The sequence below is a fragment of the Limanda limanda genome, chromosome 1 (genome assembly GCF_963576545.1).
Source record: "Limanda limanda chromosome 1, fLimLim1.1, whole genome shotgun sequence".
NCBI lineage: Eukaryota > Metazoa > Chordata > Actinopteri > Pleuronectiformes > Pleuronectidae > Limanda > Limanda limanda.
In genome coordinates this window covers 18756391-18782291 of record NC_083636.1, presented here as the reverse complement: position 1 = coordinate 18782291, position 25901 = coordinate 18756391, and the positions used below count along the sequence as shown (strand labels likewise).

General features: G+C 43.2%; 1 protein-coding gene across 1 annotated transcript in view; it reads left to right on the top strand.

Moving 5' to 3' along the window:
* Nucleotides 1-1962: 1962 nt before the first annotated feature.
* sema3c (sema domain, immunoglobulin domain (Ig), short basic domain, secreted, (semaphorin) 3C) overlaps nt 1963-25901 on the top strand; it is a 35854-nt gene continuing 11915 nt past the window's right edge. The window contains exons 1-4 of the mRNA XM_061076366.1: nt 1963-2083; nt 20532-20692; nt 21245-21307; nt 24464-24583. Coding sequence (XP_060932349.1) covers nt 20582-20692; nt 21245-21307; nt 24464-24583 — 294 coding nt within the window. The 5' untranslated portion in view covers nt 1963-2083; nt 20532-20581. The remainder of the gene's footprint in view (nt 2084-20531; nt 20693-21244; nt 21308-24463; nt 24584-25901) is intronic.

Sequence of the window (25901 nt, the reverse complement as noted above, 5' to 3'; positions counted from 1 at the left end):
ACTGGAACTAACGTGCACCAGAGAAATTGGTATTTCTCCCAAAAACTGCAGAGTTAAAACCCTCGTCAAACTTTAAATGACCCTTTTTCTTAAATGCGGATTTTGAAACTTGGACTCTGTTAAGTTGAGTAGTGAAAATGATTAACTTAAGACTTGGTAAGAGGTCTTGTAAGGCCGCACAGCTCGGGTGCTTATCCACAACTGCTGCATCTTTTTGGAAAAACCTCAGCAAGGGATTCTTCAAACTCTTATCACATTAGAATCAGTGGAGCCCGAACCTCAAGCACCAGTCCCCTTTAATTCAATCAAGCTGCAACAAATTACACAAACTCATGGATATCAGTTCTCTAAATACGCTGATTATTCACAATCTGTAAATTATAAAATGCTGCAATGGCAAAGAAAGTGGAAAACAGAAAAATCCTGCATCTGCACCAAAATGTATTGAGTTCCTCCCTCACTCATGCTGCAGCCTTCCAAGTTCTGTGGATATCTACTTATTTTTCTGTTATCTCGCTAACAAACATCAAAAATAACCAACAAGCTTTGTGCAATGACGCGACACCACGAGAGGCAAGTGAGGACATCGGAGACATAGTTTTTTTGTAATTTTTGGCAAACCAACCCTGTCAGAATTAGGGACAGAAGCCAGAACAGGACGAAGGCTGTCCTGAGCCTCGGGCTGAAGCTGCAGACGCCCGAGCTGAGGGAGGCTCTGGGGGAGGGTGTGTGTGTGTGTCTGTGTGTGTCTGTGTGTGTGTGAGAGAGATGCAGTAAGACGGGGGCTGCAGTACAGCAGCCGGCTGGTTTAAACCCCATGCTGCTTCATTCCTCCTCATGCAGCCAGAGAGAGATTCCTTTCCTCTGCACTCCTCCACATGTTGTCCTCATGCACCTGAACAGAGGAAGTCCGGCCCCTGCTGTAAATCACTCACGCTGCACTTCACCACACAACGCCCCATATCTCAACCTATTTGTACGCTACACCCCGAGACTGAAATGTTCATGCAAACGTGCAGCTTTCTTATCTCCGGTGCCCCATCAATTTTTCAGTGCACATCAATAAGCCATGAGAGCCGGGATCCACCCTCTTGTTGAAAAATATTTTTTTTTCTTGTAGGCATTAAAAGTTAAAAAACAAAAGGGTAATTTTCATCTCTACAGTGCAGATTTCATTGTTGTAGCACTCGTTTGGGTGGAAGCAGCCGAGCGTTCCTCCAGCGGTGGACTTCTGGATCGCAGGAGGTACAGCGCCCAGCGGGCAGAACACTACCTGCCAACATCAATTATTGAGCTCCTCCTGTCCTGATATAGAAAAGGAACAAGAGAAGGCCGAGGTGGAGACTTTCTCCGGCAGCTCTTTTGTGCAGATTTAACTCATCCATTTTTTAAGAGGGGTGCATCAGCAAGGATATCGTAAGAGATGCGATTCAACCGACATGTTGTGCTCCGGTCGACAGGGCGTCTTCATTCAATGACGTTTGGGCAACACATTCATTTTTAAGGCTGTAAAAAGCTATGTTGTATCCTGTGTGTTAATTCTGTTGCAGCCTATTTTTTTACTTTTGCTTTATTTCTGACGCCATCTGCTAAAGTGCCTTTGCAGAAGGTATAAGGTGATGAAAAGTCACTGACCGTGTGTTTATAGCTTGTTTCTCTGCTGGAAAGTCGATAAATGACAACATGATAATATTTCAACGTGGAGTACGACCCTGTCATGCAGGACAAAATTTAACAACTATATTTCCTCAGGTTTCGTTCCAGTAGATTTCAATCATCAAAGCTCTTCTGGTACAAGGATAGTTGTGTTTTACTTTTCCATTCGCAGAAACACAATTTGCAACAGTATGATTTCAACAAGTTTGGAACAACTTTCAAACTAGGTCCGTGTCTTTCTCTCCAACAGGCAGCGGTGAGCGTTCGTAGTTCCTGAGCGGCGGCGCAGTCATGGGCGGGCCGGAGGTGAAGGCCAGGCCACCTCTGGTGTCAGCTGTGGTTCTCTCCCTCCTGGCTCTCTCTCTCCTCCCCACCGAGGTCTCCTGCCTCCCTCAGCCTCTGCCGAGAGTCTTCCTCACATTCGAAGGTAAGAAGAAACACATGAAGATGATTGGAAACTCTCCACACGGCCTCTGTCCTCTTGTTGTGACTCGCCGCAGATGGAAGGAGATTGCACTGGAGCCATGTGTTTAGCGCTAATGCTAAACAAATGGTCGATAATCAAGGTTAGCCAGCGGCTACGTGATAATGGAATAACGGCTTACTCGGACTTTGCAGATCTTGTGTAACGATGCTGGTTTTTTGGATAATAAATAGTTTAACTTTTCCAACTCAAACACACCTCAGGCCTTGACGCTTTGTTTTCGGACCTCATCCATTCGTTGTGTGTAAGCAAAGAGTCAAAGCTCAGCAGGAGGTGGAACTGCTCATCAGACCGTCCCTGGATCTGTTCCTAGTTAAACTTTAATCACAGCACTCTGTGCTACGGGCCTATGGGTATTGTTGCTGCCTCTGGTTCGGAATCTACTGTTTTATTTAATTTCTTTGACGTGGATTATTTTATGAATTTTTGATGATCCCTTGAACTGAGAGTGTACTTTGGTGGTGAGCAGGTTAAGGTTTAGTGTGGATGAGCCGTCCGATCACATGTGCCCATGTGCAGAGTGTTGGTGTGCAGGGGCTGACGGAGACATTTGATCCTCTCCCACTACCTCTTGCTGTTGATTAGGCCTGGAGATGTTCTGATAACCGGTAATGCCGAAGATTACGGATCAGGCTTTGGCGAGAATGCAAATCTATGTACCGAGCAAATGCCACATCTTTGGAGTATATTAGTTTCACCCAGATAACACTGCAATCTTATTTTCCTGGAAATCCCTTCTACTTCAGGAATTGATTTACGGTGGAGTAGCGCTAGCCAGATTTGTGACGTATGCAAGGCTTCCATTTTGAGGGGGAGCGCTCGTGTGGTCAATTACAACTCCAGCAATAGGCCGTACAATAACAGCAATCATCACTTACATGCAGGGTTAGTAGATACAGCTGTATTTAGTTGTTATTCTTATCGGATCGCGGCGCTACGCAAATTCCAGGTATCCAAATTGGAATCCGGAGAAAATGGTATCTAAACATCTCTAATTAGGCCTCACGGAGCAGATGAGACTGTCACTCATCCATCGCTCAGTCAGAGAGATAGAGAAGTCAAACAAGGGTGGGATTTTCCATCCTCAGACTGAGACTCAATATGCCCCATGTGCCACGTATTTCCCAAATTCGGCTCGTTCTTTCCTCGCACGCTTATACTGTCATTCCTGCATATTTCTCTTTTGTTCTTTTCTTGGATTATTGTTTTTTGTTTCACTCTGAATGTCTGAACCAGCCTGTCCTCACGGTCCACTCTGTCTCAGCTCTCCACGCTGTGTGAGTCATTAAATAACCGCGAGGGGAAAATAAAAGCCCAAACCACTGACTGCCTAAAAGGAAACCATCACTGTCTCTGGTTTTAAGGACTCGAGTCACGTTATCCACTCACTCGTCAGTTTCCAAATAGCCATCCTGAAAGGTCAAAGGTCACAATGCTGAGAATGCAATCTCTGTAATCCTGCAGCACGTTATTACCTCTGAGTGCAGATTAGATTTGATTCATGTATTTACTGTAAGCGTGCATCTCCTCGGGGAGCACCTTAAAAGGAGAGTTAGACTGCAGAGCACCATTTCTTTTACAGACTCTTAGTTTCAGTCTTAATGAGAGTTTGGATGTGTGTTTGTTTTTATTGAGCTGTAATTAGAAGAATGCATTTAGCTGTATTCATGAGTCAAGACCCAGCAGACGATGGGCTGTAAAGTAGCAGGGTGTATATCCAAAGCTATAAACAGCCGACTTCCCTGTAAATTTATATTGTGCTGCAGCTCAGGATCGAGCACTTGAGCTTAAAAAAATGCGACATATGAGTCGATACCCATTTTCGAGTTGAGGAGGATGAGGGTCATAACTCCCGCTGTCTGCAGGGGAGAGTTCAGCATGGGTAAGCACCAGATGTATGGAGACTCTTAAGGCCTGAGGTGGATGTTCGTTTCTCGCTTAAACACCGGACTCTTTACGGAGGGAAGAATTCAGGGAGTCTGGGCTCCGTCCAAACTAAGCAGCCAGAAAGATGGACGGTGAGTCATAGTGGAGGACGTGGGCGGTGTCCCTGTGGGGGGAGAGAGCGCAGGTGTTTTGGCACCTGCCGGGTGGCCAAAAATGTCGTCCCGGAGTGTGAATTCTTCTGCCGCCAGATGTGAAAACCCGAGCTGGAACTAACTAAACCAAGAAAATAAACTGTCGAGTCAGACGCTTGTGTTGTACATAGATCTGGACGCTTGGATATCCTCACCCTTTTTCCTTCTTGTGTTGCTGCTGAAATCCAAACCAGGGGTAAGGCAGGTTCATGGGACTCCCGGCGCAAAGCCCCCCGACCTGCGGAGAAGTTGCTGTCACTGACATTCCTCTCGGCCTCGCTCTGCTTACTCGTGGGTTCTGGGGGCGAACGCAGCCAGGCCACAATTAAAACCCGCATAATAAACAGGGAAAAATGCAACTAACCCAAATAATGAACTCTCAAGCGGTGCCTTTCTCTTCCGTGCCTCGGATAATAAACACAGGCTCACAGCAGCAGTACTGTTCTGATAAAAGATAATAACTCCTCAACATTTGCTTTGGCCCGTTTCATGGTATGTTTGATGTATTTACTTTTCAAGAACGAGGCCGAAATGTGATCGTGTGCACAAACATTCAGATTAATTTGAGAGATTGTGTAAAGCCTTTTAAAAGCTCTTAATATTGATTGATTATAACAGAAGTGGTTTCATCTTGATGAAATTGTCAACAGTCTGGCTTGTTTTAGAAATGCAGAAGCTTTTTAACGTTTTATACGGATTAGACTCCGACAGAAACTTGACTCAATTACACTAATCTGACAATTGAAATGATGCTTCCACATGTTTCTTCTTAGATGATCAGCGTCGGCATAGAGGGCTCACGGTCTCACGGAGCCTCGTCAATAACTAGCCCACCGAAAGCTGTTAGCAATTAGCAATCAAGAGTTTTCCAATGGTTTGGGGTCGGCTACAAGAAGGTGTAGCCCTCTGTACTTACTTGTCATATTCTATTGGACTGTGGGGACTTGAAATTTAACTTGATGCCTGTTTAGTACCATTCAAAATCTGTGTTGTATCAGAAATTGTCAATTATCGAAAACGTCATTGGTTTTAGTAAATACACTTCCAATGGTAGACAATTTAATTCAGGCTAAAGTTGAGGGTGAAGCTGCTTACATTACGATAGTGCTTGAACATTTGGCTTATTTTGTTAAATGTAAAAGTTTATATTCCTTTTTTAAGAAAATATATCTGTCCTGAAATCTGAATATAGATTTTCCACCTTGTGCATCCGCAGCTCAAAACTAACAACACTAATAGTGAGTTGTGTCTATGATGATAGTGTTAACATGCTGTTGATTTTAACTTTAATATGTTTCAATACCTATAATGTTTGCTCAGACAACGTACAGCTTCACCTAAGACATTGAGCTACTGTTCTGTTTTGGTATCGTATTAACACTACCATATTACCTCCTGCTGGTCTAATACTGTAAAGCAATACGCTGCTTATTAGTTTTGCTACTGTATCCGCAGTCGGCCCCACTGATGCCAAAAATTCCTTTCTAGAAAATGTGGATCAACAATCCGGGGCCTCATTTTTTCCCGTAGAGTTGGCAGCTGGGTGCAGTGGTCTGCGTTCAGGATCAGGATCATTTAATCTCATCAGCGGTCTCACCCTGCTCTGGCAAACCTCCAGGATTCAATACAGAAATACATACAGTACGTGTGACGAGCCCTTAAAGATGTTTATTTGAGAGTGAACGGGGCCATTCATGGGCTTTCGTGTGGATAATGTAGATTTTCTGGACACGCAGGAAACATTGATTAAGACGATGTGTGCGGTTCAATTAGCGCTCGCTCGCAACGGCACCAGCCACATGGGCTCGATAGCAACCTGAACAGAACCAGGCTTCAGAGAGCAGATACACCGGATCCCTGGGCACTTTCATCATGCCTCATTACTACTGATACTCCACTCGCTCCCCATTATTCAAAAGGGAGTTCAGACGCTGCAGTTGGACGTCAGTCTTTTAAGCATGTTTACTCGGTGGTGAGGGTTTTTAGCAGCGAGTGTGTGTCCGTATAGTCTGAGAGAGATTGTGTGTATTTGCTCGTACTAAGAGCCTCAATGAGCATTCCTTGACTTTATTGAATTTCGCTTGTTTAACTTTCTCCCGAGTCATTGTTGAAACTATGTGGTTTTTAGCTTTGCAAGCTACGCACAGTTCTGAAACAAAATCTACAAGCTGGTGCAGCAGTTATGTTAAATACAAGGTTTCCACAGATTTCAGCTACAGGCAGAGACAGAAGAAAGTAGAGACAGTTGATAATAATCTGTATCGTTAAGAAAAAAGATTTCTCTTGCAAGATTTAAAGCACAGCAGAAATAAAGTTACATCATTTAAAAATAATTAAGACCTACCTAAATAGATTTAAGACAAACTATAGGTCTTTATTATAGTAAACAATCGGATTTTTAAGACCCCACAGAAACCCTGAGGTATCAGTATCTTTTACTATTTAAAAAAAGGGTGTCTTTGCTGATTTTACATCAACCATAGGTGATGTAATGTCAAGACCGAGACAGAATAATGTGATGCTCAGGTTTTCTTTTCCTAATGGAATGATTCATATCGCTTCCTAGCCCTTTAAAGGATTCTTTAAATGGGCTGCTTAATGCATCCAGTGTAACAGGCATCAGACGTGGATGGTTAACGGTATGCCGTGGTCTTTTGGGGTCAAGACAAAGGTCAGAGAGTCAAAGATCAATGCTGTCAAAGGCCGATGAGAAGGTCTTTAGTCTCTACCTTCAGGTTAATTATTTTCTACCTCTTTCTTACATTAGACCTGAACATTAGCATCTCTATTCTTCCAGTGGTAAACATAATAGAGCCTCTGAAGTAGAATTAGTGATGCTCTGTGGTTATGGAGAATTCCCGGGAGGGCAGAAGCATGGGCCTGTCAAAGCTGTCAGCGAGGGCATACAGAGACATGCTGCAAATAGCTGTAGGTTAGCGATGCATGTGTGTCTTCTGAGCCTGAATACTGCTCTGTCCACGGCATGAGGAGAGCTAGTTCTTGAGTGAATGAGTTTGCATTTTCCCCCCAGACTCATGTCCTGGGATCTCTATCTAATTACCTGAGTCGCAGCATGGAGGGTTTTCTGCGGGAGGGTTGGTGAATGTGATGAGCTCCAGCTTGCACCGCCTCGGGCTGACAGCGTATGAGTTGTTTGACAGCCTGCTCTCTGTCAGCCTGTCGTCCTCCTGCCTCTGTGTTAAGCCATTCCTGCGTCTGACCTCGCTCCCCCTGTTGAAGGTTTCATATATTCCTTCTCGGCAACATGTTGAAAGGTAATCAATGGTCATCAATACGAACAAAAGACAGAAACTCTTAGCCAAGGTCAACTGGAGAAAATCCTCGGGCTGGAGGTCGGCATTATCTCAAATCAATAAACTGATCCTTGAAACCATTTATGCAAGTTTGTTTGTATTCCTACCTCTGTTGTAGAGTGCATATATTCTAAACTGAGGTTATTGAACTGTCCATTGTACTCTCATACTGAAACTCTGCTATTTCTGAAAGGCATTGATTCCATTTCCATTATTCCAAGCAGTCTTAAGACCTGAATACACTTAAGCAGCTAGATCAAAAGCGAAAGGAAACAATCCTTTTCCCAACTGCGAACGTTTCTAACAGGTGCGTTTGTAATTGTTGCACTCGCAGCAAATCTTAACCTTCACTCAACAGCAACAGAAACAAACCCATGACCTCAGCGACATCACGACACATGGGAAGTGCAGCTTATTTTAATATATGACACAGTTTCAGCCTTGAAGACGCCAGACGCGTCCCACCTGGTGGAACTGGTGCTGAATCCCCTCGCACTGAAAGACTCTATGAGACAGTGGAGTCACAGATTTACTGTGAGAGGTAACTGGAGGCTCCTGGTGAGGCCAGGTGAGGGGTCAAGGCTAAAAGCCAGCGGCTGAACGGGACAGTTTGATTCCGTGTCAAAGACCAGCGGCTGGTGACATGTGAAGGGGAGGCCAGGTGCTAATTGGGGCATCAGGAATGAGAACTAGCTGGCTGTCGGGCAGCATGATGAACCGGTTGTCATCTCGAGTTTCAGCTCCCTACAGGGAATATTATCCAACACCTTAGCAGGTCAGCCATGCACGGAGACCAGGAGTTGACATTGGTGCTGGATAACATCACTCTGCCCAGACATATACACAGAACCGAGGGGGAGAATACACCCGGGGCTCACATGTCATATTTAGATACGTCGTCTGCATCAGGGAAACCAGTATGAGAGAGAGCGTGCATAAGTGCTTTGGCATTCGGTATCATATGATTCTCATTATGAACGTCTGGATATAGATGATTGCTGATGACAACAATTGGGACACGAACGCAGAATATATAGTTTTCCTTTTTTAAGCTAGTTCTGGCGTCTGTCCACGACAAGTTGTGTCAGTACAGTTCCTTCGAACATGCTGTTTGCATTTTGCCTGCTGCCTGCCAGGGAATGTGGAGTATGTCTGTTGGACAGACAATCGGACGACTCTGTCAACCAGCGCCGGACGTCCTGGGTGGTCTGCTCACACTGAACCGGCACCTTAACTTCCCTTTCTGCCAAATGCGTATATGCCACCAGTTATTACTGTATACCCTTTGGCTGAGTTCCCCCCAAGGAAAATACATTGGCTGCACCATTCGGTCATTTTTTATCTGGAGAGGCGCCCGTCAGTTGCTGGGATCGGGTCTTTTACTGGTGCAGCATGCATGAGTGGGCCAGAGCTGTGTCTCCTAAGTGCAGCCATCTAGAACTGAACCCAAGAGCTCTTAGCATTGTCCGGACAAAGAGCAATGGCATTTGGCACCGGGTTCGAAGTCAGGCCTCCACGATGAAACCCACTCCATCTTGTGAGGATGGATTAATTGCAGGGGGGAGCGGGGGGGAGTTATAAGCCCCAGCCTCAATATTTATCAAGACAGGGGGATTGGAGGTCCTCCCACCAGCTGCCCCTGACAACCACAGAAGAGGTTCTCCTTGAGCTGAATAGAAATCAAACCTCATTAGCATGGAGTTAATTTATTCATGCCGGCCTTTCAGGTAGAAAGCCAATTGATGAGGGTCTGATTTGCATTGGAGGTCGGTTTGTAATTGGCCGCTCTGTCCGACCCTGAAGTGTTAATAAGGTACAAGGACCTTTTTGGCTCGTGTTCAGGCATTGGTGTTAATCATAAAACCAATACTCCAGATTCCCAGTCAGAGCTGTTCATCCCTGCTTCACAGAGGCTAAGCTACTGTTCTGACAGAGACACTGTTACACCACGCTGATTTTATCACCTTCTCTTGTCAGGGAAAAGTCTCCACAGATGGAATTTCACGAGGTTACTCCCCAAACTGGCAACCGGTTGAAGGGAAACTTACAAACTGCAGCTGTTTTTCAGCGTCAACCTTTCTTCTGCCACCGCATTTCCCTTCAGAATAAACCATCGTGCCACACTGTTTCCTTCCGCGTTCGACCACATCTAGCTGTTGCTTAAGAAACTAGAAGAAGACACATGGGCTGTTCCAGTGACACCAGCTCAGTGAGTCGGCGCATGCTTCTTAAATGTCAAACCCAGGCGCGTCCAAAACTACAGTTGCCTCTCTCATAAAAGATCCAGCATACTTTCCACCCGCTGCAAATCCTCGTTTTATGATGTGGCATTACGACAAAACATTCCTTGTATGGACATCCCGAATCAGAACCACGGAGGCGTTGTTTACTGCGAGAGGATTTATTGCAAAACCTGGTTATCGGATCATGCAAACAGGTTTAGAGGTCTAGACTGTCACAAAGTCCTGTGGGTTGGAAACCTGAGGAACGCTTCCGTGTGGTTGTTGCCTTTCCTCTCATGGCTGCATAATCACACCAGAGCACTGCAGTCTCCCCTGTGCTTTAATTGCTCCCACACAAACAGCGCCACAATGACAAGTCCCTTCCTGTTGCCGGATTTTCTTTCTATTTCTACTTGGCTTCTCACCACAGACACATAAAAGAGGATGTTCTTTAACTCTGTGGGATGCGATAGCGCGCCGCCTCTCTGGATTATCACACCCAGCGTCCGTGTCCGTGACCAATCCACTCTCTCATGGTTTACAGGATGTGGAACTACCTGCCATAGTGATCACAGCGTGCAGCTTTCAACAGATATCTTTTCTTCGAGGTTGTCGTGACAGCGCAAAGAACGTGAAGTTCACTCTGCTGTCGTGAAACAAAGGCTGCATTCAATTTTTTAAAGTCCAACCTGCAATCAGCCACGGATCATTTCATTTTACAAACGGCACATGTTTAAAAGATGGATGTGCAGTCATCATGCCAACTGTGACAACACCAGACGGCCTCTTACAATTTCACTCTAATCTATGGCTGCAACTTCTGCTTATTTTTATTATTGATTGATCACTTAATATTAAAATGTCAGAAACGTAGAAAAGAAAATACTTTTTTCCAAACTTCGAACATCATCTGTTGAGGAAAGTCAATGAACTGAATGTACGCTCCAGATTAGCTATTATTGGACTTTAATGGGATATTGAATGTCAAACACATATTTATTGTAGTTTAAAACAAAGAAATGCAGCATAAATTTGTAAAGGGGCATTCCGCCAGTTATACACAAAAGGATCAGTTTAAGCAGTAAAAGAAAGTTGTATTCAGTCTTCTGTCTCCCAGGAGGATGTTTCAGCTGCTTTATCTTTAACACTGAAGTGCAGTTTGTTTAATGGTTGTTGGTTTTTTTCCAGCAAGATTACACAAATACAACAGGACAGACTTTAATGAAAGGGGAATGATGGGACATGGGCCAAGAGAGACCCCAGCAGATTTTTGGCACAGATCCTGACAAAAGGTCGGCTCCAGCAATTTTCTGACGTGAGATTTTTGACTTTATCACTGATTTCATTGAATTATTCATTTGTCTTATATAGAGGACTGATTACACTGTTTGCAATTTGGTGCAGCTTGATTGAATTTAAAGGAGGCGGTTGGGCCTTGGCGAGGGCACACCATTCTATTTTAGTTATTTTTATTCTTTAATCAACACTTTTAGTAAAGAAAAATGTTGATCAACTTGCTCTGTTTTCATTTATTTACTTCCCAGCTCATTCACCAATATGCGAGTAATGTTTTCCGCCTTTCTTCAGCAAAGGAAGCAACGTGCTGTTTAATTTTGAATGACTTCCGTGATTTCAGGGCAACAAAAGGCTTTTGTGCTGCTTCCGCTCGACCGCTTCACACAGCATCAAAGAGAGGGAAAGCCTCGGCGCCCCAGACGCCACCTTGACCTTTGTGGCTGAGCCTGCCGTCCATCGCGTGGATCAGGGTGGATCGGATCACCACTGGTCTGCCAGCCGACCGATAGGGCACCATGGGTCAAAGCTCAAAGTCAAAGGCCCGGCACTGGGGACTGCTGGGGGGTCGGCAGGGTGGTGTAAGGCCCACCTGCGCCCATACATAATAGAAAAGCCCAACTGTCGCCAACCCCACAAACCCTGCCACCTTTGTACCTTCATTCAGTTTCTTTCTGCCTCTCTGCCTGCAACGAAGACAACAACAAGACGGACACAACCACACAAGATAAGAGTGTAGGCCGTCTTTGCACTGAGGAGGGCAGTTTTATTACTCCACTATCTTTATTTCCTCCCTCAGCATAAACAGCTTAAATACTGTAAATCTATAAACAAGATGCCGGAGCCAAAGTGATGATGTCCACACACACTTCTGTCTCGAGAGAGGCGGGATGTCAGCGTTGAAGAATGCATATGAACTCATGACTAACAAGCCTCATGTGGTCCAAATGATTTCTTCATCACACACACACACACAACAACCAAATCAGTTGTGCTCCTGCTTTTGTTTTCTGGTTTGATAAATCGCCCTTTCACGATATCCAGTTTGGACAGTTGTTTGAAAACCTGATAAAAGTTAGACGTCATAAGAAAGTTATGAGTCTGTAAACACTTTGTCTCGGAGCATTTATTTAATGACCCTGAAAAATGTTGATGATTGCTCAGAGCAGCTCCTCTGCCCGTGATCGAGCAGGTGCACGGGAGATGTGAACTTTGTGTACGATGCTGCGGAATCCACGAGTCAAAGATTGAAAGCAGAGCACAGATGAGATAGTGTTTCCAAAGGCATGTGGTGTCCCGAGGATTCTTTCGTTTGTCTTAAAACTCGACACGACCCTGCTGCAGCCGGCCTTCCGCCCTCAGGAGGGAACATGAAAGTCTCCTGTTCCCCTCCCACTGACAAAACAATACCAAGTTCACCACGATATTAAACCACGTTATTTCACCTAACACCACACCCCTCTCGACAATGTGTTCCCCTCGTGGAATGTTCTGGATAAATGCTGTCAGATACCGATCTGAGGAGTCAGGAGTGAACAGTCATGGCACAGTCAGTTAACAGTGGGGGGGGGGGTTGTTAGAAGTCGGTGAACCTCACGAGAAGTTAAACTGACCAGTTTGTGAAAAAGTAACGTTTGTCATTAAACAATACAGCAAAAATAAATCACTCCAACTGCATTTTAAGTTTAGAGAAATTGAAATTAGTAACAATTACATTGGTAGAGACTGTAGCATCTATATATTCACCTTTTGGTCTTGAATTATTAAGTTATTTGACATTGGAGGATTCATTACGTATGAGTCAAGTATCACTTCATGCTAGCTAGCTAAATTTGCTGTATAGCTAAATTGATAATCTTTTAGAAATGTTATTATTTTGTTGATATTTGGAAGATGAGAAGCTTAGCAAACTAACGTCGTAAAAATATTTAACATCATTAGCTCAAATAGCCACAGCTAAGCTAAACGTTAGAGGCGTTAAAAAACGTACCTTTCTCTTGTGGTAACCGTGACTCAGCTAGGCTAACGGCAGCTAGAAAACCCTCTGTGACTGTTTCCCATCATGTAGTTTGGATAAATACTTAAACTTCATAATGGCCACTTCCTCTCTCACCTCTCGCCGTTCTCACAGACTTATGTCAGATAACTTAAAAAGCTGCGGTTCCCTCGATGGCCCGTTTCGCTGACCTCCGTGGTTTTGACTCAACCGCTCGAGATTCCTTCTGCCTGTACGAGCTATAAAGTTGGGTTGTAAAACTCGAGTCATGCTCGGAGCATTCAATTAATGTTGTTAAACGACAGCTGGTATGTTATAGTGTAGAACTGAGGCGGGGTATTGTGGTCGGAGAAGGTTTCTGACACTGTCTTCATGGACTTATTCTGGGGGAAGATGGATTCAAATGGATTGGATTGGAATTGGAAGTATGCGTGTTTTGGATTAGCTGTAAACGAGGATTTGACCTGTTGATGGTTTGCAGAGGCCTTTAGTGTCTGCAGCCTTTTCAGTGACCTTAACTTTTAATTTATTTTCTGGCAGGTCAGGTAGAGCAGAGTCGAGTGTCCGTGCGAGCGAGCGTTCTCCGCACATGACGCTCTTGCCTCTGATGATACAAACTTTCCAAAACACCCTCGGCGCTCTCACTTGAAGACATTAACCATATTATTGCCTAAAGATGGCAAACAGAGAGCGAAGAGTCGTGGGAAACTCGCCCTGTGCCTGAAGTGGTTAACTTCTCTTTATTCAAAGTTAAACACTCCAGGCTTTAATGTGGCGAATGCGCCGGACAGCGGCCTGTGATCAGAGCGAGTTGGGGGGGGGGGGCTTAGGAAAAGCCACTTTCCTTTCGAGATAATAGGCCCCAGCCTCAAAAGCGTACGTCGCACAATAATGAAAATGTGACTTCAGCCCTAGGCACTGAAGCAAAGCAACCTGTTTGTTGATTAGAGGAGGGAACACAAAGAGAGCTCAGAGAGGATCAGCGGAGGGGAGGAAGCGGAGGGTGTGGATCCACGCCCCCCCCCCCCCCCCGACACCCCCTGACACCCCCTGCTCTCAGCGCAGATTGGAAAAGTGATAAATATGCATGAGTTTGACTTCGACAGTGAAGTTCTTTGATGGCACGGTGGAGAGTTCTCTACCTCTGGAGCAAATAGGCTGAAAATAACTGTCTGAGAATGTTTACTTGTGTGTGTGTGCGAACAATGTTCCGCTTTTAATGAGTAGAAGAGACTCTTTTACACTTCACAGTTCCCTTTTTCCCAACCAGTTCTCTGCAGCCACAGGACAGGAATATATAAACCAATAAATCATCGTGAGGTCAATGTCAGGGGCCATTTATTTTGTGTTCACGATGTGTCAGTCCACAATTTTTCGACCTGGCTGCTGGTGTCATTTTCATTCTGAACCGGAAAACATAAACACCTATTGAGAAAATAATTCCTTCTACTGTAGTCCAGTCTGGAGATGCTGTCTTCAGACTTATCTGGATGCATTGACTTAATCCTTTTTCGTCCGCATATATCTTTTCACAGATCTATCACTATTTTACTTTGCAAGTATTCAGTTTCATGTTATATTTCTGTATTTCTATTAATGATGTCCAGCTCACCTTCTGGCACACACAATGTTTAGTTGGAATGATCACACCACTCGTATTCTGTTCCTGTCATATGTCAAACTTGAATTGCACTCAAATACCTCTGTCAAGACCCATCATATCCCTGTCATACATTTAAATCCACTAGATCCGGTCTTATATTTGGTTCCGCACCAAATTGCACACAGTCATAAATATCAGTACCATAAATATTCCTGATTTTATCCATCAGACTTCAAAAAGCCCTCTATCGCAATGTTAAAAAAGTGGAAAGAAATCCTGGATCGTCACTCAGTTCAGCTCAGGAACAGTCATGTGTTTTAAAAGAATAACAGTGTGCACTCAAAAAAATAATTCATTGGGTGAACGTAATTTTATCTTGCCACTTATATTCCATCTAAACAAATCAAGTTATATCAGTCTATCTTGATTGTGTTACTTGAACATCACATAGATGTGTGGGTTGAATGTCATTTGAATATGTTCATTCAACTAATGTGCTTTTAATTGAATTAAAATGTTCGTAGCTACTTAGTCTAGTTTAATTCATTTAAGTTTAGTTTACATTGGTCAAACACTTTAGTGCAACACAATTCAGTCTTGTTGAATGAACTAATGTAGGTTTTGTCTGCTATACTAATGTCAATCTTGTTGTTTTAATTAGTGTTGCATTCATTTGAATTAAATTACCAAATATTCACTAACATACATAAAACAGGACAACATACATAACCATTTTACATTTTATTTATTTTTTTTATTATGCAACAATTCAACTTTTTGAACCCATTTATAAAAATGCAATAAAATGACATTGAAAACCACCAAATATTCTTGGCCCATAATACAATTATGTGTGCATGACAACAACAATTTGCATTTTAACACCATTTTAAACACTGAATTAACACGTGTCGTTCACTGCCAAAAAAAAAAAAAAATACAAATAATACATTTTAAAGGAGTCTATAAACAGTACTGGTGTATTTATTCTATTGAACATTTAAGAGAAGGCATTCATTGTGTGTTCGTAAGCTAGTAAAACTGCTCCACTCACAGAAAAGCCACAATTGTCCATGTAGTAACATCTGTGTAGATGTGTGTTCAAAAACAATGCTCTGTGTCTGCTCCATCCACACACAAAGGTAGGAGACCTTTCAACCTGAGACAACAATCTTCAACAACAGTCTCAGTCCATTGCGCAAACTAAATTAAATAGTCTCTTTGAAAAAAAATGTACCTCAAATTTTGAAATTTCAAAACGAAAAACAAAGAAATCATATATATTAACATTAAGATACAGATTAAGATACATTTATTTGTCCCAAACACATGCACAAGCACACTCATGCAATTGTAGGGAAATTTAACCCCTGCTTTTAACCCATCTGGTGCAGGACACACAGAGCAGTGAGCAGCCATGTACGGCGCCCGGGGAGCAGATGTTAGGGGAGTAAGGTGCCTTGCTCAGGGGCACTAGACAGGGTAGGGAGAATCCTCTTGGATTTTTGGACAGACCAATCCAGCTTCGTCTTTTTGTTGTTTCTCCGTGGAGTCGAACCAGAGACCTTTTCTGCCCATAGTCCAAGTTTCTGCCACTAGTCCACCGGGCTTCTATCAGTCTTCTTCAAAGAGCAGAGCACAGGCAATCCATACCCTCAATCAGGACACCAATGTCCTCTGGCTCATCTTCAGGCTCCGCACCCACCTCCTTTATGACGTGCACTCCCATCACAGTTTTCCCAATGGAAGTGTTGGCTTCAGTGTCTATGTTCTGTGAAGTAAAATATCACAATAAATACATTTGATCTGAGTCTAGACAAAGTTAATTATGCTAGTTGCTGATCATAAAATTGTCAATTGTAAAACAAACATTAGAAGTTTTATGAGGATGAGGTACAGAAGTGATTCAGATGCATACATTAAAAAAATGGTACAAAATGAAATCTAAGGTTGGACACCCCAGTGAGCACTGAAAGCATTCATTTGAAAACTAGGGAAAGAGTAAGACAGAGACCAACAATCACTATAAAAGAGCTACAGACTTCAGCCGCTATGAGAGAATATGGATCAACTACATCAAGAGCACTGCATAAAACTGGGCGGCCATTTCCTAAGAACCATATCAACCTGCAGTTTATTTTGCACTGCATTAGGTAACACAAAGCTGACCATTAGCGTTCAATGCAGCATTACAGCTGTTTATTTAAATATATATATATGATAATTATATTTTGTAGGCACTTCTATACCCAAACACAGCTGCTAGTCTGCTGCTAACACATACACACAGTACTGCTGCTACAGTAACCAGAGACTGGTTATGGTGTGAGATGCAGAATCATTAGATTATCAACCATTGCCAATATGATCAAAAGGAGCTGCTTGAATAAAATGTGATGCCTTTTGGACAGAGATAAATACGTGGATACATTTTTGATTTGAACTGAACCCATCTGGTGATCAATGAAGACTTCCTTTATCTTAATGCTGCGTTCTGTTCATTTGTGTTTTAATTTATGAGTGTGCATGAATGATACCTGCCTGACTCAGTACAATATAAATTAAAATGGTTAATAATATTGTTTTAGGTCCTTTAAAATGTAATGAAGTAAGTAAATATGTGCCCTCTCAGACTGGTCTATGGCTACTTTGTAACACCTACTATAGGCAACTCACCATATATTCCTTGAGTGTCCATGGTCTTCGTTCAGGTAGATGCACAAGGACTTCAGGATGCATGCTCGTCTTGTATGTATTGCATCATCCTGTGGAAAAATAGGGAACCAATTCTGAAAATATTCTGAATTTTAGGCAGAAGTACTAAAAAAACAATTCTGCAGCCATCTGCAAGTTTTGAGCATGGTATTTGTGTGGTTGATAATACTTTGGTCTCAGGAGCCCCAAAGGCAAATACTCAACATATGCACAGATAATGTTGGCCTCTTCCATAATGATGATGTACATTATAATTAGAGCTGTCAGTTTAACGCGTTATTAACGGCGTTAACGCAAACCCATTGTAATTTTTTTAACGCAAGTTAAAGCAGAGATGCAGCTGCAGCTTCAGTATCTGTGTTCGGATCCAGTCTGACCTGCTCTCGCTTTTTGTTTTAATATTTCGCCAACTAAAATATATATTTTTAAGCTATTGTAGCGTCCCTGCTTCCACAGGACACGGAACTTCTTCGTGGTTTAGTAGCTTTTATAATCCTCTACACGGACATGTGCACTTCTCACTCGCACACATCAACAGCACTTCACTTCCTCATTGAGCCCCGATCCCAGAACAACCCCATCCTATTGGTCCAAACAGTCACATGTTCCACCCCGACCCCTTCACTGACCCTCAGACATCAGAACGCTCCTTCAACACAGTGTTTAACTGAACATACGTCAAAACCAAACATAAACATAAACCCAATACGTTACACTATTAGGCTGCAGCTATATGGTTTTATTTATTTAAAAATAGGGTACTTCTTATTTCATACATTTTCCACAAACATGGGGAGGATTCAAATAGCCCTACAAAGTTCTGTGTTTAATTTATTTCAAAGTAGGCCGACACTTGCCTGTGTATTTTGTTTATTTGTTATTTTGTTGCTTGTCTGTTTGAGTAGCTGGCTAAAAGCAAAGAAGTAGTAAGCCTACCTTTTATTGGTAACCTAACTGTTATGGTTCATTGTTTCTGAAATAAGAGGCCTGACTGCTATGTTCACAGCAAACTTGAATTTTTTTTAATAAGCCATGGTTACACTGCACTATAGGCTGAGTCCTTGTTTACCTGAAATGTGCACTTTATCATTTTCTTTTGTACCGCCCTGTTTGGCAATGTTGTTTTTCAATAAAATAAAACATTTGCGTAAAGCAAGCCAATCCACTTTTCCATGTTGATAAGAGCATTAAAACGAAAAGAAAATGATGGAAAAAAAATAAATGAAGGGACATTTAGAATAGATACAAATTTGCGATTAATCGCGAGTTAACTATGACATAAATGCGATTAATCGCGATTAAATATTTTAATCGTTTGACAGCACTAATTATAATGTTTTAGTAATTTGTACCTTCTTCTCTCTTAGCAACACAATGTTTGCACTGCCACATACAGGTCACTGAAAGAAGAAAAACAAATGTATTAGCAAATGATACAAATAAATATACCATATTTCTCAAATACAAAATATCCAACTACAGGCTAGGGGGACAAACAAGGGTGGATAAACTCCTGGACCATGCTGCATGCCAAATAGTGAACAGATAAACAATAATGTGTACAAATATTAACTTACCATGTATTGTTGAGGAGGACCATACACATCTCAAGGCATGGGGACACTGCTTTATGTTTTGATGTATTTCTGGTAAAAAGAGAAATCGTTTAAAAAAGTTAAAACATCAGTAATATTTCTATTGTAAATGGGCTAAGTATTACAATAGATATAGTAACATACACTGAAATGTGAAGAATGTTACTTAAGGTTTTTCATATGACGTGCCATTGTTTATTACTCTTATTGGTTGTTTAATCGTGACGGCTTTTACAGTAACTTACAGTAACATATAAATAGTGTAGTTGTCAGTCATCAACTCTCCAGCGCTGTCTCCTCTCCGCCGCTCCGTGTGTGGGGGGGGGGGGCTGAGCCCCAACCGCGATGACACTTAGTGCAGAGGAGAGGAGACAAGAAACTAAAGCGACCATACATCACACAGTCGAGCCTCTATATGTTATTGCCCTAATGTACGTGAACTCAGTTCATTTCAGCTCCGTGTCGTCCCAGTCATCCGTCCACATTACACAGCTCCGCCCATAAGTGTTGCGCAATAACTTAAGCATCTCTGGACACTACCGTTTACCGTGACTACATCATGTCACCCCCCGGACTCGCTCGTGTTGAACACAGAAACACACACACACACACACACTTAAATAAAACCTAGCCATGGCAAAGTTAAGCTAGCGCTAACGGTGAGGAACACGAGGGACTAACTGAGATATGTCTCACTCATGTCGATTAACTACGATGTATTACTTACCCTGTTTAACTAAATAAATTAATATATCTGAATTACTCACCTTAATATCAACGATGCCAAACGAGCAGGTGAGAGTTGCAGGGGCTGGTCAGTTGGTAAACATCCATGTAACGTTCCACTTCCGCCTATTCGAAATGTGTCTGTATCCGGTGGGCACGGCGCATGCGCAATAGCTGAACTTATTTCGGATTCATTGTTTTGAAGGACCTCATTCTCATTAGGTTGACATGATTGAATTATATTCATCAGAAATGTATTTGAGTCTTGTACATCAAACAAGAACGAATAATTTAATGAACATAAACCCGAGTAATTCATTTAATTTAAACATAATTGTAGTTAACTAATCAAACACATGCCCTAGTTTATTTTTCTGAGTGTGGCTGTAACTGAGCTTGATTTCCAAATTTGTCTGAATAACAAATATTTTCCTAATCGGTCAAGAAGGATAAAAGTTGTTATTTGAACTTAACTGTCTAGAAAATGTGCTTATACAATAATATATAAACGGTATATAATAATGATAATGATCTGTATTATACTTGTAACTCCTGCTGCCTTGCACCCTTAATGTATATTTGCAGCAGTCGACCTCCCGTGTAAGAACCAAGCCATGTTTTCAAAACCAGCCTCCAAATCCTTAAAGTCATGAAACGGTTCCCTCTGAGTTTTCTTTTCAGATCTCTTGGGCTCAACCCCGGGCACAATTTGGCGATCTCTTATTTTGATCTTGGTGAGATTAATGCCGGCCTGTGGGGGGGATTCTTCTTTAATTTCGCAGGAACCGAGAGGAGAATGCCTCTCGTCCTCGGTGTGGATAAAAGCTTATTGTGTGTTTTTTCTCTCAGACCTGCAGGCCTCTCAGTCCTTTGAACACTACAGCATATCGGACAAGGCCATGGACTACCGGATCCTGCAGATGGACGAGGACCAGGACAGGATGTACGTGGGCTGTAAGGACCACGTCCTCTCCATGGACATCAACAACATCACCCATGGCTACCTTAAGGTCAGCGGGCGCTTATTGTTGTATTCTAATGCATCGCTGGCACCCTGGTTTTAAAATCTAGCAACACGTGCGGCCCATTATCACACAGCCAGAGTACACATTATTATAATCTGAGCGATCATATGCAAATTATCTTGCGTTTTCCATCATCAGAACCATTTGGGGTGTATTCAGAAGAGCCATGTAAAAGCTGGAGCTGTCTGGTGCCTGGTTGCGTTTGCAGTGAAGCAGTTATCTGCAGAGTAATTGACAGCAATGAAATGCATAAACAGATGGAAAAGCATTTAGGTTTCCCCGGGGGAGCGCTTCACCGCATCCATTTCCCTGAGTAAATTGCTTCATATGTTCATCGAGCTGGACCTTCCAGCACCTCTACGGGGTTGAAAAAAAAATAATACAATGCATATACAGCAGCCAACAGTCGGCTTCTATCGAAACAGAAACTTTCACAACGTTTTTAATATTCGCTTACAACAGATTTTACGATCAACCTCAATATGCTGCTAGTAAACGTCCGAGCTTGTTTACAAGGTTTTGTTCTTTTGCCACCAGGTGTTCTGGCCGGCGTCCACCAGCAAGATAGAGGAGTGTCAAATGGCAGGAAAAGACCCAACGGTAAGGACAGACTTTCCAAAACCCTCCGACTGGATTCAAACAATAAATAATCATCCCTCCATCCATTATGTTTCCATTCTTTCCAATTCATTACACCACTTATTCTTTAAGGGGTTGCACGGAAAGCTTGAGCTAATCCCATTTGCCTCAGATACATTTCTTTGTTGGAAGGGTTTGACATTTTAGGAATGATTGCTATATACATCGGCCGATATCGGGATCGGAAACTTTAAATATCGAATCTAGTAAATGGAAATGTGTTTTTAATAAACCACCATCTACTTCACTATTAGTGTTTTTTCTTACTTTTCTGAAAGGTAAAGCGATACTTTATCGTCCCAAAGGAAAACGTTTTACTAATATGCATGAATATAAATACATCAAACAATATGGTCTCAGTAAAAGACAAAAAAAAACATTTCTGAAACTGAAATACTGTACTCTGCATACTTATTCATGTTTTTATGTTTTCTGATTTGTTGGATTTCCTCTCTTTAACCCAAGACTATGTTACATTGAGAAGAAATAACAGATTCTTCCTCTCACAAATGAAAAACTGATTTCATAACATCCCGAGCGGTAAGAAAACCAGGGCTCGTGTTGCTTTTTATTGTTTTTTTGCCACCGTGGTCCGGATGCAGACGAAAGGTTTTGCCGATTGTTCCCAGATCCGTTCCTCCAAGTGGGTCCGCCATGGGGAGGCATTATGCGTGCACCTCCTGGGATTTCCCTCTTCCCATCTGTGGGCCTGTGTCCACTGCAGCCACATGTGCGGCAGGCTGCAGATGTCCACAGGCCGGGTTCCTCCTGGCATCGCCACGGCTGGTCAGGACCCGAGTGTGTGGCGTGGGAGGATCGAGGGCCGGAGTAGAAAAAACAAACCAGAATTAAAGCCTGCAGATGGGACACCAGGGCCTAATTCTGAGAAGCACTTGTTAGCTGCAGCGAGATTTCACGAAGCTCCACAGCGGGATTCCGATTCCTCCTCCGTCCTCTGTTTGCCTCTAATTGGCTTGTTCTGAAACATGCACAGCTGCCTATAGACGCTGCAGCGCAGAGGACGGGGGAATAGCAGGATCAAATAAGGGGTTTTATTTTTAGAGGAGCATCTTCACGTGCATCGACCGCCTGATTTCTAAAGCCCAAGTTAACAATAACAAGTTTCTCACTCTACGAAACAGGCGCTGCTCGTGTGTCCTCCGCCCCGTGACAGCAGCTGTGGTAATAGAGCCACACTGTTGCGGAAATAGAGAAGAAGCTGTTTCCAGTCAATGAGTGATTTGTGCTGCTCTGAGTCACCGTCCGCCTGCTGCAGACAGGCTCCCACAAATATTTGGGTGAGCCATCTCCGTGTGGAGCCGCTCAATGACCCCCTTCCTCTTCGGTCATCCCGTCTCCTGCATGCCGCTCCGTCAGAGCCGTGTCTAAAGATTCCACTTTTTGGTCTTAAAACTTTTCTTGGACACTTCTTTCAGTTTTCTCAAGCTGCTTTCAGACTCAGCACTGAACTCCAGAGCGGCTGCATCTGCGAACGCACATGTCTGTTGCTCTGGACATTCTCTGGGAACTTTTTACGCCAGCCCCCTTGGAAAATGTAATTGACGATGTTTAAGTTGCAAATATCGTAGGATTATTTTTCTGATGTTGTGAACACGTCCGACCCGCACAATCTCCAGCTGTGTTCTTTATTTGTACCTGACAAACTTCAGATATTTTCCGGATCCAATTGTTCTGATCTTTTCTCAGATTTTATGCCCGCAATCGTCTTTTATTGTCTCTCCTCCATTATGCAAGTTTCTTCATTCTAATCCCAGCCCTCCATCCTTCTGTTATTCTTACCCTCCCTGTCTGTTTATGTAAAGTTCCTCTTCTCCGATACAATCTGTGCCAAGCCAGGGTAAGAAAAAGGTTGATCAAGTGTGTTTGCTGCTCGCTCAAAAGCTTCCGCTTTAAAGTCGGCACGATCGCCGCTTGAACTCGAGGCCACGAGTCTGGATGCTGTTTATCCGGCGCAGTCGTGTGTGTGGGGATAAGAAACGTGAGAGGAAAAGAAAGCAGGATGAGCTACGTAGGTATCTGTGAGGCTAACATTGGATACGTAGCGAAGGCCCGAGAGACGTGACAAGATCGATCAGTGATTAAAAGTGAGGAGACAGCAAGACGGATGGAGGGAGATAAAGAAGAGCAGGATAAATAACGCAGGGGTGTGTGACAGTTAAAGTTCTCTTGTTTTTCCTCCACGGCTCCCAGCGGAGCAGCACGTCCGACCGTGAGCTGCAGCAGCTGCCATTCCAGCAGCCGCGGCCAAGTTCCTCACGGCTCCCCGGACACGTCTTCCTCTCCTCCCCGCCTCATCCCTCGCTTTCTCTTCCTCTATCCACTCGTTTTCTGTACGCTCAGGGCCTAATTAGCTCCTTTAAGCCCTGCACTGCTTCTTCTTCTGCTGCTGCTGCGGGGTGGGGGGGAAGTGGAAGCAGCACATCAGGAATCTGTCTCACCTCCACGTCACATTCAGTAAAACACCGACACTGTTTTTCCACTGGCCTTTGATTCCAGACCAGTGAGATCTCGGAACATGTGCGATTGTGTGACCGTCATAACAAGTGAGAGGTTTGAATTACTTCGTCACATGACATACGATACTGCAAGAGAGATAAACAGGCTCTGGATTTCTGGATCTCACCTTGGCTGCGAACCAGGAAAGAGACTTTATCCTCTGCCACATCCATTGTGATTGCTGAGATGTAGATAATACGAAAACAGTCGTTTTATTTTTATACGGTGCTATAACGGCTCCAGCAGAATGGATGGGAGCATGTGTTATTCATATATTTTCCTTTTTTAAGTTGCGATAACATTAAAGCGACAAGCGTGTTTGCTGAACAGTGGCCACAAGTGAAGATGATGAGAAACATCTGGATAAAGTGTTTAAAGGGTTGTAGCTGCACCTCAAACGATGATGAGTCAGCAAACTAAGACACTGATGAACGTTATAAAGCAACATTCCTGTGAAATATATCGGATATGAGCTTTTGACTATATTTGCTGGCAGAGTCGTTCTGATTAACGGACGGAGCTGCGACCGGCCTTTACCTTATAATAAACATTTTATCTGTAATTTAATTTGTATTCTCTGTACTCATTCCTGTTTTCCAGCACGGCTGTGGGAACTTCATCCGAGTGGTGCAACCTTACAACAGAACCCATCTGTTCATGTGCGGCAGCGGAGCATACAGTCCCGTCTGCGTTTACATCAACAGGGGACGGAGACCTGAGGTGAGCACACGAGGACACAGTCACTGTCCTGGACTCACTAAGGACACACACTCCAGAGGGGGGGAAGCAGGATGTGGGAACACCTTCTTCTTATCTGCTTAAATACTTAACACAAGCATGAATATCATTTTGATTAATACGAATATTTAGCCCCTCTATTGCTACAGTATACGAATTTATACATGATCTAAGAATGTGGTGGTATTAAAATGTAAAAATACTCAGGGGGATTTGTTGATGGGAGGATAAAACATCTCCATTGTTCAGAATCACAAAATACTGGACGCGTATGAACTGGATGACAACCAGTACATCTTATCTCAAACTATAAACATCTTAAATTAAACATGTTCTTTTACTATGATATGAAAAGGACAAACTAAAAGACTGTTTAACTTTATATGAGCAAAGTTTAGTTGCTGTGATCAGTGAGAGGAGAGGCTCAGGATGAGTAAAAGCTCCCGTGTCAGCGATGGACGGCAGGTTCTCGGCTCTGGAAGCGAGAGCAGGGAAACCCTCCAGGAGGAAAGTGCTCACCCAGTGAACAGCGTTTAGCCGCAGACGGCCGACTGCTGCCAGACACTAATAAGCCGAGTGGGAGAGCTCCCAACCAGGCTCTTTCCGCACCGCGGTGCCTTTTGTCATTTGGGGGTTTTGTTTGAAAGGCAGACTGCTCTGTTTGCAATTTCTGAGCTCAAACATGTCAGCGTCTGAAGAGAAGGGATCTGTTAAGTGTAACAAGCTGCCGCAGCGAGAAGTTGACTCTGAGCTCACAGTTTGCACCTTTGCCCCCGAGAACGTGCCCCAGACTCTTGTGTTGTTGTGGAACCTGATAGGACGCACCCACACCTTCATTCGCATGTGTCGGTGTCTTTGTGTTGTGATGTTGTGTCTGACTTTTGCTGCTCGGATGCAAAGTGAGCAAACATGTGCACTTCAATAAAACATACAACAATAATCTTCCTTTGAATTAATTTGACTTTATTCTCAACTGTTTTAACTTTAGACTCAAAAAAAGAAATGTGAAACAGGCCTAATACTTTCACCTCTGAACATAAATGATTCTGCACAGGGAAACGTCCAAGTGAAGTCATAATAAGAAAAGGTCTTTAAGATTAATTGCAACGTTAAATAACTTAATGACAGAAGCTACCAGAGGGAGTCGGTCCATTTCCAGAACCTGTTGGCAAACGGCAACATTTTCCTGGTAGAAATTCTACTCGCCTCACGACACCGGCTGCTTCTGTTGAAGAGAAGCAGCAGCAGCACCATCCTAGATCAGGAGGATTTCTAATTTACCCAGTTTATTCTCAGAGGA